The sequence below is a fragment of the Cebidichthys violaceus genome, unplaced genomic scaffold, assembly GCF_023349555.1.
Source record: "Cebidichthys violaceus isolate CVI_PGR_0920_01 unplaced genomic scaffold, fCebVio1.0.p SCAF_15, whole genome shotgun sequence".
Classification (NCBI taxonomy): domain Eukaryota; kingdom Metazoa; phylum Chordata; class Actinopteri; order Perciformes; family Stichaeidae; genus Cebidichthys; species Cebidichthys violaceus.
This window is the reverse complement of record NW_027176318.1, coordinates 5,377,479-5,390,483: the sequence shown is the minus strand read 5'-3', so window position 1 is coordinate 5,390,483 and position 13,005 is coordinate 5,377,479. Positions and strand designations below refer to the sequence as shown.

The 13,005-nt window shown below is 43.9% G+C and overlaps 1 protein-coding gene across 1 annotated transcript in view; it reads left to right on the top strand.

Moving 5' to 3' along the window:
* mkxa (mohawk homeobox a) overlaps nucleotides 1-5,088 on the top strand; it is a 23,823-nt gene extending 18,735 nt beyond the window's left edge. The window contains exons 5-6 of the mRNA XM_068709662.1: nucleotides 2,900-2,933; nucleotides 3,074-5,088. Of these exons, the coding sequence (XP_068565763.1) occupies nucleotides 2,900-2,933; nucleotides 3,074-3,281 (242 nt within the window). The 3' untranslated portion in view covers nucleotides 3,282-5,088. The remainder of the gene's footprint in view (nucleotides 1-2,899; nucleotides 2,934-3,073) is intronic.
* Nucleotides 5,089-13,005: the final 7,917 nt, after the last annotated feature.

The following is a 13,005-nucleotide window of genomic DNA, read 5'->3' as shown; positions in this document are numbered from 1 at the left end:
AACCATCAAACTTCTTAGCTTTCCCCTTTGGCGGTCCGTGAAACCCCACTGTCAATGGAGCCCAAAGGCAACAGCAGAGTGGACCGCGTGCTCAGTAGCAAAGCAGTAAAGCAAAAAATGAATAAATAAATACAAGGAAAAAAGAAAGATAAAATAATAAAAGGTCCTCCGTGATTTATTGCCGATTTATTGAGTCTTTTGGCACTGCTCTTGTTTTTAAAAATCTGAGTTTTAAATGTTTTAGGCACAGAGCTTTGGAAACAGAGTTTTTGTATGCAGTGGTGCATTTACAGATCCTGGGGTCCTGGGTTCCCAAGGCCTAGTCCAAGGGGGTCAGGGTGGCCTCAGAAAACCCAGTTTTGTCATCTGGACATGCCTCACACACACACACACACACACTGGAAACACTTAAAAGCTATCTTGGCCCACAGTGACTTCACAACACACAGAAAGACACTCTTTCCACATGTTGTTTGTCTTTGACGTCGCTGTCATTGACCCTGTTGCTGCTGTCACCGACCGATCCATACACCGAGCACAACAGCAGCAAATACCGAGCTAATTTATTTAGGGGGAGGACAAACAACATATGAAAACAGTGCAATTAGCCTGTAATTACAGAGCTGTAATTATGGAGATATTTTTTACTCAGGACCAATATGCTGAGTATGCTGAGTATTGATCTGGCAGCAATCAAGAGAATAGATCAGAGAGAATGCCTTCACAGTCTTCAAATGTTCACAATTGGTTCAAACAAAAAAAGAGCTTTGAAAATGTGGAAGAGGTGCTTAATCTTGACATAGCACAGAGTCGGCCCTTATTAAAACATGGAGGGGAAACGTTGCATTTGTCTTGGCTGGGCTGCATGAGAATGGTCTGTCTCAGAGTACCTGGATCACGGGGGTATTACAGCGGATCGCTGCAGCGAGGGGTGAACGAGTGGAGGACAGAGGACCCGGGGAATATCAATAAAGGAAAAGGTACTCGTTGATGAAGCAAGATAACGACCGAGGGAGACATAAGTCAGCGGGGAGTTGTGGCCAGACGAGAATGTGAGGGTTTTGTTGGAACTGAAACCTGAAAATCTCATTCCGTTGTTTGTACTTTCCGGGTTATCATTTCCTCATCTCCCTCTCACACGTGCACACACACACACACACACACACACACACACACATACACACATACACACACACACACACACACACACACACACACACATACACACGTTCCTCCCTTCTCCTGTCCAAGGATCACTGACAGAAGAAAATTGCTGAGAGTGAAGCCTATCTCTCTCTGTGGAATACACCTATTACAGAGCAAACTGGAAAACTGCAGGAAATGTCATAATCGGGCCCATATTAGCCCGGAGCATTGCAAACCCGGTACTGTCAGTGCGGGTCACGCTACATCGGAACATTTCTGGAAAACAAGGGAGGAACAGAGCAAGGCATTGGGGGGAGTAATTAGGCGCTTATGGCAGCTCGCAAAAGCCCGAACACTGGATCCAGGTCTTTGGAAAGTCCATGAGAGGCTTTGGCGAGGTTAGAGGTGACAAAGCAGAGCGGTAAAATCTCAGGGTGTGCTTTCTCCGAAGTTGGGGAGTTTTGGCAGTGGTCTGCGATGAAGCTAAACCCCGAACACTGTATCCTTGCGCAACCTTTTTTTTTTTTTCCAGTCTGACAATCACAGGGAATGAAATTCCAGTGGAAATGAAGGGGTGCAGATTTTCATTAGCTGGAGGGAACGCTCGGAAACGGCCGTCGACTGTTGCGTTGCGGTGACGGTGGCGCAAAGAAAGGCTCGTTAAACCGGCAGCTCAGGTTTAGAAGTTCGCTTCCCTGAGAAATGTGCCATTCGAGAGACTGGTTGTGTCCGCTGGGACGTCTGGGAGGGTGAAGGAGGTACGAGTTAAGACGACCTCTTTGGTACCTTCGGGCTAAGTGGAAATCAAGACAATTTGCCTTCTTTTTAAAAGTACTTAAGGCGAGCAGTCATCTTTACCTGGTCATGATGGAACCTCTCAGTAGCTCACAGGGCCTTAGCTGTTTGTTTGGTTTACTTAAAGAGAGCGCCTGGAGGCTGCGCGGCGAGGGAATCCAGATGCTCTTTTAATGCCTCATGAAACGCCAAGCCTCTGTCATCGTACTCACTGCCGGGCAAAACGCACCTAGAGCTGGACCCGAGACACAAGACAGGTTCGACGCAAACACACGCACAAATTAACCCACGCACCCACACACCGACACATGCACACGGTCTTTCTCTCCGCCGCGTGCTGAAGTACGCACACTGGTTGCCCCGAAGAGAAGTTTGGTTTCATTGTTTAATGACCCTGCTATTCCACGCTAATGTTTCACATATGAGATAGAGATTGGTCCCATTTGAAGAGAGAGAGAGAGAGAAAAAAAAAAAAGAAAAAAGAAAGAGAGCAGACATCCATCTTCCTCTCACTGACTCACTTGCTGCCTTTTCATTCCCACTCAAATCTTTTACGCTCGGTCATTTTCAATCTGATTTCCTCAGACAACTCAATTACGTTGGCCGGGGCCCATTTGTTTTCGGACAAAATATTAGGGAATGGAGTTTATGAGTCATAAGAAACATCTTTCAACTCAATCCTATTCGTCACCTTGTTTCTTGACGGCTTCTTGCAAAACGTCCTTTATGTCCAGCATCTGAGTGAAGAGAGAAAACAGAGCAACACATGTTTGCACTGGACAGGGTGTACACTTAGAGTACAGACCTCACACAGAACCATGCACACACACACACACACACACACACACACACACACACACACCTCCTGAGCCTGTATGTTCTGCTAGAGTTCAATAAATCATTGACCCCAGAGAACTCTGCAAAACCAACCTTTTTCTTCTTTTTCTTGTACTTTCAGAAACCACAGACCATGGATCAAGTAAATGTGACAAGTGAGTGGACTTTCTGTTACCTTGCAGCCCAGATCAAATCCTCTATTTTCCCTCATTACAAGCTGAACTTGACCTCTGACTCCCCGCTCTCTTGTTTTGTTCTTTCCTGCGCACGTTTGTGTGTTTCCTCCGATCATCAGTGGCGGTGTTGGTGTCGGAGCTACGCAAAAGGAGAGAGTGAAGGGCAAAGACGAGACGTACTGGAGAGAGATCAACGCCGCCATGGCCTTGACCAACTTGGCGCAGGGGAAGGACGGCGCCTCTGGGACCACCAGCTGCATCATCCAGAAGTCCTCCCATATAGCAGAGATCAAGACTGTTAAAGTGCCGCTGATGCAGAAGTATTAGCCCTGACGTCATCCTCCCATCTCTCTATGCAAACCAGCAAACATTCCTGTTTCAGCAAACACGCCGGAGTCCACAAAAAACTCCCAAAGAAGTGAAAAGAGAACTGTTGTGTAGGGAGGGGAGGGGGGCAACAAGAGAAACCATTCTTTTTGGTTGTTATTGGTGTATAAAATAGCGCAAAGGAGGCCTTGACCATCATTTTCTTTGCCGGGTTGACAGACAAATATCGAGGAGTTTTTTTCTGCAGTATTTCCTAAAATAAGACACTTTTGTAATGTTAACTTATTTTTGATGAGTCTGATTTTTTTTTTTTTAATTTCTCCTGTTTGTTTATGCTACAACATTTTTTTTTAATTTTTTGCCAAAAGTGCCTTTGTTTTTTAGACAAATAACTCGCCCACTGTGGTCAATGCAAAGTACAAATCCTGAGGTGCCTCTTTGGAATATTTTAACAAGTTTAGTGTCACAGTCGTGATTCAGGATTTTCTGAATGGAAACTCCCCATACATAGCAGCCTAGTGCCTTAAGGACTCAATGAGCTCACCATCTGAGGCGCTGAACTCGAATAGCACACACACACGCACACACACACACACACACGCACACACACACACACACACACACACACACACACACACACACACACACACACACACACAAAAACCAGCAGTATATCCCTGAAGGAATTGAGCTTATTTTGACTGGAGTCTTCATTTTGACTGTACCGAACACTGTTTTGTCTCAGTCGGCCTGTCGCTGCTGGCAGGCCAACAATAACCGTCAGATACGTAGATGCGTTGCCCTGACATGAGCAGCAGATCGATAAGCAGACCCAACGCGCTCCCCCTTGTCCACGTGTCGGCCTTGGATTTCATTAGCCAGCGAAGGATTGCGCTCTTATCTGGGTTGCTGAAACGTGCCCAAGCGCTCAGCTGGGCCCGTATGAAGTCACGTTCACCCCACGCAGTGGCACAGATGTACGTAGACCTATGGGGCACGTTTTAAGGGTTCAGTACACTATCTGTTCTGACGGACCAATGCCATGACCTAAAAGGGATGTTTTTGCTTTGCGTTATCAGTGTTTTATGAGGACAGTGCTGCCTTTTCACATGTTTGTGCTCAGAACAAGATAGAGTGAATGAAAAGAAGAAAAAAAAAGAAAAAGAAGCCTTCACCAGCTCCCCCCAGCCTTTTGATCCTCAGTCCTCTCAGCTGTTTAGCATTACATCCAAATTGCTGTTTACAAGAAGCCAGAGGACAGACTTAAAGTTTGACTTTCTCCCCCCTCGCTTTTCTTTTTTTGTTTGTCTTCAAAAATACATTTCAGTATTATCTTTTTGTCAGCCAAGCAAGTGTTCGAAGTATTTGTTATTGTCAGTCTGTGTATGTGTGGTCGTCTTGTTTTTGAAGAAAACGTCGTACTTGGTTTCACTTAACCGTACCGCATTAAGAGCTTCTTTGTGTCATCCAATGGAAAGAATCTCTTCTCTAGAAAGGACTTACGTACGGCGCAAATGTTGTAAACGTTTGCGGCCAAGTTCACAAACGGGGGGGTTGAGTTGGACTTATGGGAGAAACTGAAGTTGGCTCCCTATGCTGACTTTTTAATTTTATGTATATCTTTAAGGTACTGTTTATGTGTGTCAAAATGTACACTCCTTCATAAATTGTGCAGTTTTGACAACCAATACTGCGCTTATGGTCAAGGACTTTGAGAAGAAGTGAAGCTGCACAAAGTGACTTTTTGACGTTTTTTTTTTTTTAATGTCTTGAATGTGCAAACTGTTTAAAAACAAAAAAAAAAGAAGCTGCACTTACAGTTCTTGGTTTTTGATCAGGAAACACACAGCCTCCATTGAGAGAGTTTTTACATAAAGGTGACGAGAAGTAAAAGAAATGAAGGACAACCCTGTATTATTCCTGTTAGCGTGCCTATGGAGGTATAATGAAATCGATCGCACTAGCCAATCCCCAGGCACTATTTGCTTATGCAGTGGGGGTTGTGGGCTCCCACATGTGTTTTTTATACACCTGATCCAGGCAGGGTAGCTGCGGGGCAGTGCCGGGCCCGCTCCTTGTGTTTCTAATCGCACCTCTGAACCTCTGGACCACTCGCGACCCTCACACCTCACACGATACCCGCTCGCTGGGAAGAGAGAGAGCGAGGGAAGGAGGCTTCAGAGACAACAGAGCATTCTTTGTTGTTACCTACCTGCACTCACTCCTCAACAACGACAGCAGCTCTAACAAAAGGGGGGGGGGGGTTTCCACGGCCAGGACTTTGGTACTGTTCATGCCTTTCTCCAGCTCGAGCCCCGCTTTCACAACCACGCTGACAAATGGAAAAGCATCGGTATGTATTAAAGCCTATAAATTATTATTGCAGACTTTGTAAAAACAAAGTGGTGACCATAGTTTGTTTTTTTATTGTTAAGTTATATAAATTGAGAATTTTTCTTTTTTTGTTTGTTTTGATAGAGACTGGATTTTCAATCCAATGACCAAATGCATATCTCCTTGTATTGTCCGAGTTGCTCTCATGTAAAATTTCTTTTATAAAAAACGTTGTTACTTGGTCAAAGCAAATAATGAATGAATAAACCTCTGAATGAAATGCAAAGCATCTTGTGTTTGTTTCTTTTTTTTTTTTTTTATCATTTTCACAAGCTTTTGCTAGTTTATTTATTTTTGCATCGACAGTCCTTGTTGCTGTAAACATAACATTGACATATCATCACCTTATAAATGGCAAACATGTTAGCAAAGAAATTCAGATTCCATACATCTCCCAGATTCGGAGCAACATAAGCATTTAATGTAAGCGATATTCACTTTTCTTTTAGTTCTGTTTTGGTCTCCATCAGCCACTTAGCTTCACTATGTTCACGAGCTAACTTTATCTGAAGTTTGGGGCTGAGCAGTTAGCGTACAGTGCTTTTTTTTTTTTTTAGATCTTTCTCTGAAAACAACTGGTAAGGAGGTTGATGAAAGCAGTGAGACTCAACCGTAAGCAGTTAAAGTGCAGGTCGTACATCAAAGCAATTAGCATGAGATGCTAACACTTTCTAGAGTCAAGTTGGGAAACAATCCTCTCTACGAACCATCCCTTTCACATTACATTTAGTTATACATTATATTTTTGATATAAAAAACTATCAAAAGTGCAGCTACAAAGGCAAATATTAGACATTTCCCTTTAGTGTCAGTGTGTTTACCATTTGAAAGGAGGGGGAAAGAACAAATACAAATTCTGGTCTGTTGGGGAAATTTTAGTTTTCTTTTGTTGATGTCACATGGCTAAAGTCTTAATTCTAACCATGGGCCACCGCTCGACACTGATCGCAATGTAGGAGATGTTTGTTTACGACACACAAGGCGGGGTGGTTTTTTAAGAGCTAAACAAACTAATCATGACAAACCATTGGAAGAGCTGAATGTATACAGCGTCAACCACACGCCACACATTAGTGGTTTGGGCCCCAGCGTTGGCTATCTCCTGTGTATTTTTGCTACCTTTAGAAGGATGTTGGGCGCTTCGCTTTATTTGTTTGACCCGGGATCAGATCGAAATCGGTGTCTCAGGAGTTCAAGAGGGCAGCAGCAGCAGCAGCAGGAAGAGACAAATGGCTTTAAATAAAGATCTCATAAAGTTTGGGTTTTCTATATCGGCTATCGTGATGTGAATACCTAGAGAAGTCTGTACATATAATTTGAACTCTTGTGGTATTGTGGATCCAGTATGATAGTGTTAATGGACAACCGAGCCTTTGTGCAGTGTTTGAGTCTGAAGGCATCTCAAGGAGGCCAGGGGAAACCTGAATTTATGTCTCATGCTTCCTAGGTGTGTCCCTTTCCTCAGGGCTCAGTCTCCCTTCTCTTTCCTGTATATTAATGGCTCTACCATGCCACCGCTTGTCCCGAACATGAGCTCTGCCACGAGCTGGGGCCGAGACCCGTCTTAACAGTGCGTCAGGGAAGACGGAGCGAGAAAGATCCTGAAGGAGAAAACAAGATTGCAAGAGCTGATTTTGAGAGACAGGAATAAAAGATGTTGACGGCAGGCGTTCCCGAGCTGGTTGCAGCGAACGCCACAAGCTGTAAATGCTGCTGAGTGTTGGACGGCCCTGTGTACTGTGGTTCCATTCGTCAGTCAGAACCAATCTGGCCTGTGGAGTTGCCAAACCGCCCAACAAGATGCCCCGCTGGTTTCCCTGTGGATCAGCTGCCTCTAGACCTCAGCGTGGCCCTGTGAGAGTGCTCACCCGGACACTTCCTTAAATAATCCTATCAGGTTTGTTGACCTCTTGCCCCTCACTACTCTGAGCCGGCCAAACCCCACCTTCGCTGAGCAACACTTTCCATTGAAAAACTAAGTGATATTCCATGCTGCCTATAGCTTCTCCCTTCATTTTTTTTTTTTTTGTTTCACCCATGATTCCTCTCTGCGCTGCTGACATATTCGAAAGGAGTCGTGGAACTGCATGGTTATCTCGGCGCAGGAGACGGACAAGTGGAGATTCTCGCTTGGCGCGGCCCGTGACTTGACAGACTCCAGACTTCACCTTGGCCATTTAGTCGGCCAGAAACTCAACTTCACCGACGGCGGGCAAAACCACACGGAATGAAACCGGAGAACGCAGACGTCCTGAAAATCATTTCACCATTTGATGAGGAAATATGACTCCCGTCGCATGCTGAAGTAATTAGTTACCTTGCTGTGAAGGATGCTCCAAGGAGCCCCTGTTCATTAGAGCCAGGACTTTGTCTACTGCTTGCCTCCTGCCCTTGGACTCAAATATGAGAAAAATTGCCAGGCCTAATTGTTAGATTCCTGAAAGAATTGCCTGATTAAAAACTTGGTCCGGCCTTGCAATCATTTTGGGACCGGGGGCTGTTTTGGATCAGCTGTAACTTCATGGATGTTTGAGGAGGTGATGCATGCAGGCCACTGCTCAGATCATGCACACTGTGTGAACCAGAGCTGATCACACAGGAGACAAAGGGTCAGCGAAGCAGACAAATTATACCACTGAAATTAGCATATTTTCCCAAAGTGCACATCTGTAGATGAATGCGGTCTGAGTTTGAGAACACTGAAGCGGGACTACACTGCACGGTGCTAACACCGATTACTGACTAAATGAATTACTGCAATGAAGCAGGTATTCGCTGGGAACAACGTGTTATTTCAGTATTAATTCTGATTTCTGGCTTTCCTTCAAACATTTAATATTCTTTGAAATATTTACTCATACATATGTTCAGAATGGGGACAAATTGTTGATCCAGGCTGTTCTCCCCCAAGTAAGAATCAGATTCCTCCGCCTTTCTTCTAGATTGCAATTTTATGTCAGACAAGACTTATATTCACTGATCATTTCCTCAAATCATTAATTTTAAAGTGAGCAATACAGTCCATGTTTGTCTTCTTGATTCCATTATTGTATTAAAGACATTTTTCATCCCCATTGCGATGCGGTTTCTGAGTCTTCTCCGTGTTGAGCTAACCTAAGGCAGTTGAAAAATATTTCCTGTCTTCATTTCTCATAATAAACGTCTTCAGAAAACCACCGGGAACAAGGGGGAGAGAGCTATGCTTACACGGAACCGCAAGCAAACGCTGCATTTGGCCAAATGGGGACATGTCGGGTGTTATTCCAGGTGGACATCATCTCTATTTTGTTTTGGGAGAGAGTCTGGGTCTGAAACGGGCGGAAAAATGTGACACATGCCAGTTTTAAACAAAAAGGGTCAATTGCTCTCGTAAGAACAGGCTGTGGAGGCATGCACATTGTTCTGACCTGAGAGCATTGGGGAATGGATGAATGTAGAGGGTTTAGAAACACTGCTCCGTTGCCAGAGTAAACTGCTCTAACACAAAGGGAGACACACTTTTCACGAAATGGAACAGGAATGGGTCTTTGGAGGCGGGCGAATGCAGGAAATCTCTGCTTTGATACCTGGTGTCAAGTTTTCATGATTACACAGACCGCAGTTGCTCAGTACATGCGCCACGCTGTGTTGTCGGCGAGACGGCGCTTACACAAACTCCAACCACGCCAAACCTTTCTTCCTCCTCGCTGAAAACTGTCCCAGTAACAGACTCACCGCAAAGCCCTGCAACACAACAGGTCTCGTGTTCGGTGCTGTTGTTCAGAGGTTAGTCTGATCCTTTTCCATTGGCCTCCAACAGCCAAACAGGCCCACCATGCACAGCCACATGCAGCGGATCTCCCTGTTTGTTTATTGGAGGATAATGCCTGTGAATTTCCTCCCTGGATCCCTTGTCTCAGATCATCCAAGAGTCACTCGCACACAGCAACAGCGCCGGACAAGCCGGCGGTGTAGCTGCCTGCACCTCAGCTGTTTCCCAACAGCCTGAGTCCTGGTAATTGGTTGCTCTCTGAGCTCCTGAGACAGACCGACTAGACAGCTGCTACAAACAATGAGAGGTGCCGTGGGTCCAAGCCAGTGCTCGCTGCCAACACGGGATCAAGACTAAGCAGAAGAACCTGCGGAGAGCGGAACGATGCGCGTGCTGTCGGGTGGGAACTGGTACGTTCTGTTTTGTTGGTGCAAACAAAATTTAAGATGATGTATCAATTTTCATATACACATGAAATCCCCCGATGATAGTCTGTGTTTCAGTTCATATAAACTCATGCATAGTCATTATTTGGAACACACAAAACACATTGATGGCTTTGAGGGATGCTTCCCCACCAAAGAGCATGCATCTCATTTTCGGTTCAAAGTTGGGCCAGCGAAAGTCAATGTCTCAGATTTGAAATGTTACCTCAGATCTGTCCGTGCTTGGATCCTTTTGTTCACTCACATTGGCCAATTACTAGTAAAAAATGTTTATTATTTAAATAAATAACCCGCCATGGTTGGCCACAGATGTAAATTAGCCACTCCCTGACACATCGCTGTTGGTCTCAGCCAGGTGTAAGGTCTAGGGCAGTGGCTTTCAACTTGGTGGTCAGGACTCCATTAAAGGATAAAAAGATGTGAGGGATACAAATAAAAATCATACATTTATGTTACAAAGAATTATGTTTTGAGTGTGAAAGTATGTTTTTAACCTTAGTAACAGAATGTTGATCAAATAAAGGAAATAATTGTGATCACATTTGCTCAGTTTTCATTCCATGACAGAACTTTGGTCATGTGACAACAGGTGAGATGAGTTGAGAGACAAGAGAAAAACAAAGTCAAAATGGCTGAAAGCCCTGGAAAAGGTAAAGTAAGTGGACCCTGAGTTAAGAATATTTAATCAAAGTGCTATTTATTTTTCGGACAAACAGGTGGCTGAGTGGTTCAGACACATGGTTGCATGTCATTATCCTCTTTCTTCCTACCCATACTTCTTGAACACCTCTGCTGTTGCTATCAATAATGGCTGAAAATGCTTTAAAAAAAAGAATGATGAATGATTTTGTGAAATACCGGATTTGTAATCTCTTGTGGGCCTCAGAAAATCCTACAAATGAAACAAACCTACGTATGTAGTCTAAAGCTATAATGTAACCTGATGAGCAGTCACAAGAAGACGTTGCTTTAGGTCAGAAAGCTGGAACCCCTGGTCGAGGATGATCGAGGAGCTACTGTTCTAGAACACTTGGTGTACAGACAGTTCATGGTTATGATGTTTCAAATGTATCAAAAAGGTATTATTTTTGCATTGGAGGAACCCTTTCATTGCAGTCTTATTTCAGTTCCTGTGAATGAACTTTGGGTGTTGCCAGTAGCTGAGGCAGCATAATTCCAAAATAACATTCACGGCACCACCATATACCATGATTGCATGATTGCTGTTTTCGCATTCTGTGGTGTCACCAGCGAGCCACTTTGCCCTCCAAAGTTCATCCTCCAAAGCAGATAGGTCTGCCCGTTCCGTGTTGGGTTTTGCCCTCAACAGGCACTGAAACGTTGGTTTTAGCCTGATGGATTGGGCTGTTAAGGAAAGCGGAATCTGTAATTGCAATTTGTGCAGACAGTGTCTCATTGAGGTGGCTGTGTCATCCCTCCACATGCAGGGCCAGTTAAAAAAAAATCCTGGATTTTTACGCCAGAAGCACTATCTCTTTAACCACCACAAAAGGCATTTATACATTGTGTATAAATAGGCAATAGTGGCTTTAAAACATTACATACTCGATCTGTGACAAATTATCTCAACTCATGGTCCACTAACTAGCTTTTTTGTCGCTTTCAACGTCATCTCATGTGTCATGATTCCGTATATACTTGTACACCAACCCAGTCGCCAGAGTAAAATGTTGGCCATGTACGTTTCTGCAAACCTCGGATACTTTGAATCGCAACGTTTCTGAACCAAAAATACATTTCATATCAACATATCTAGATACCTGTTTATCAAGGTTAGTAGGTAGCAGTAGCATTTGTAGTAGTAGTACAGTATTTTAACTGGTCAAGAAACTTTTGCCGTTTCAAAATTGCATTCTCAATTATGTTTAGGTTCAGGCATCAATACAGCTTGGTTAGGTTTGGTAAAACTTTTGGTCGAGTCCATCTCCAAAGATCAACAAGTTGAAATGCCCAACAGCCTCATACAAAAAAACGTTTTAGTCGATAGCTAATATCCCATTCATGACAAGTGAAATGAACTCATATGTTTAAATTATATTAAGGCTTTATCACTGTTTTCTTTTGGTCAATTAGAGGCAGCGTAACATACGCACGGACACACGGAACAACATTGGAATTCATTTGGAGCTGTGTTCCTTATTCACTCTACTTTTAGCTCTGTATTGATCTCTACTGACTCCTGAGAAAAATATCTGGCTGCTAAATGCTCCATTATTTCATCTAATTTGTTCTTATACCTGTTACTTTCTTGCTGGTTTGATATTAATTTGTGCTTAATTAACATAATTGAATACATCTTAAACTACATTTAATTAATAACCTCTATAGATAAATCTTACTTAACGTAACCACCAATGAATTCTTTTGTTGGGGGTGAAAGTGGACAGATTTATTTCTAGGTTCTCTCTGATAAATCTGCTTTTACACAGTATTTTGGAGCCAAAGTCTACATCATTACTCGGTTGGAAGTGTTTTGGGGGCAGAGAGTATTTCCACCAGCCGTCGTGAGCTGCAGCAGCAGCGGGCAGACAGCAGAGCAAAACAGAAGCCACAGCCACTCATAACATAATGACAGCCGGGGGATCACAAATAAGACATAGACGAGAGCGGGGCCTGGTGTCTCTGTGTAATATTTCATCACAGAAAAGCTAAATACATTCCTTACTACAGTCAAGTGTAACCACGTCAATGCAGCAGATGTAAGAAATGGCAGCTGCTGGAGGAATGCGGTTTGGCAGCGAGCGGAGGCCTGGAGAGAGACTGGAAGGTCCTCTCACGTTAACACTTTGTGTTTGGGAACACAAAGATACATTGTTGACGGCCAGAGCGGGATTCAAGCGCATGTTGTGTGTGCTGTGCAATGCTGTGTGTGTGTGTGTGTGTGTGTGTGTGTGTGTGTGTGTGTGTGCGCGAAACAACATGGTGGTGGGTTCAATCGCCTTCATAGTCGTATGGAAAAATCCCACACAAAGCGGGCCTCCATGTGTCCAGACCTAGTGAAAGCCCCAGGACATATTTTACAGTAAAAGGATGGTATTACGGTATTTGAAAGGTATTAAACACAGTGGCACACATACACTTTTTTAACCATTTTATAAGAGCATATTATGAT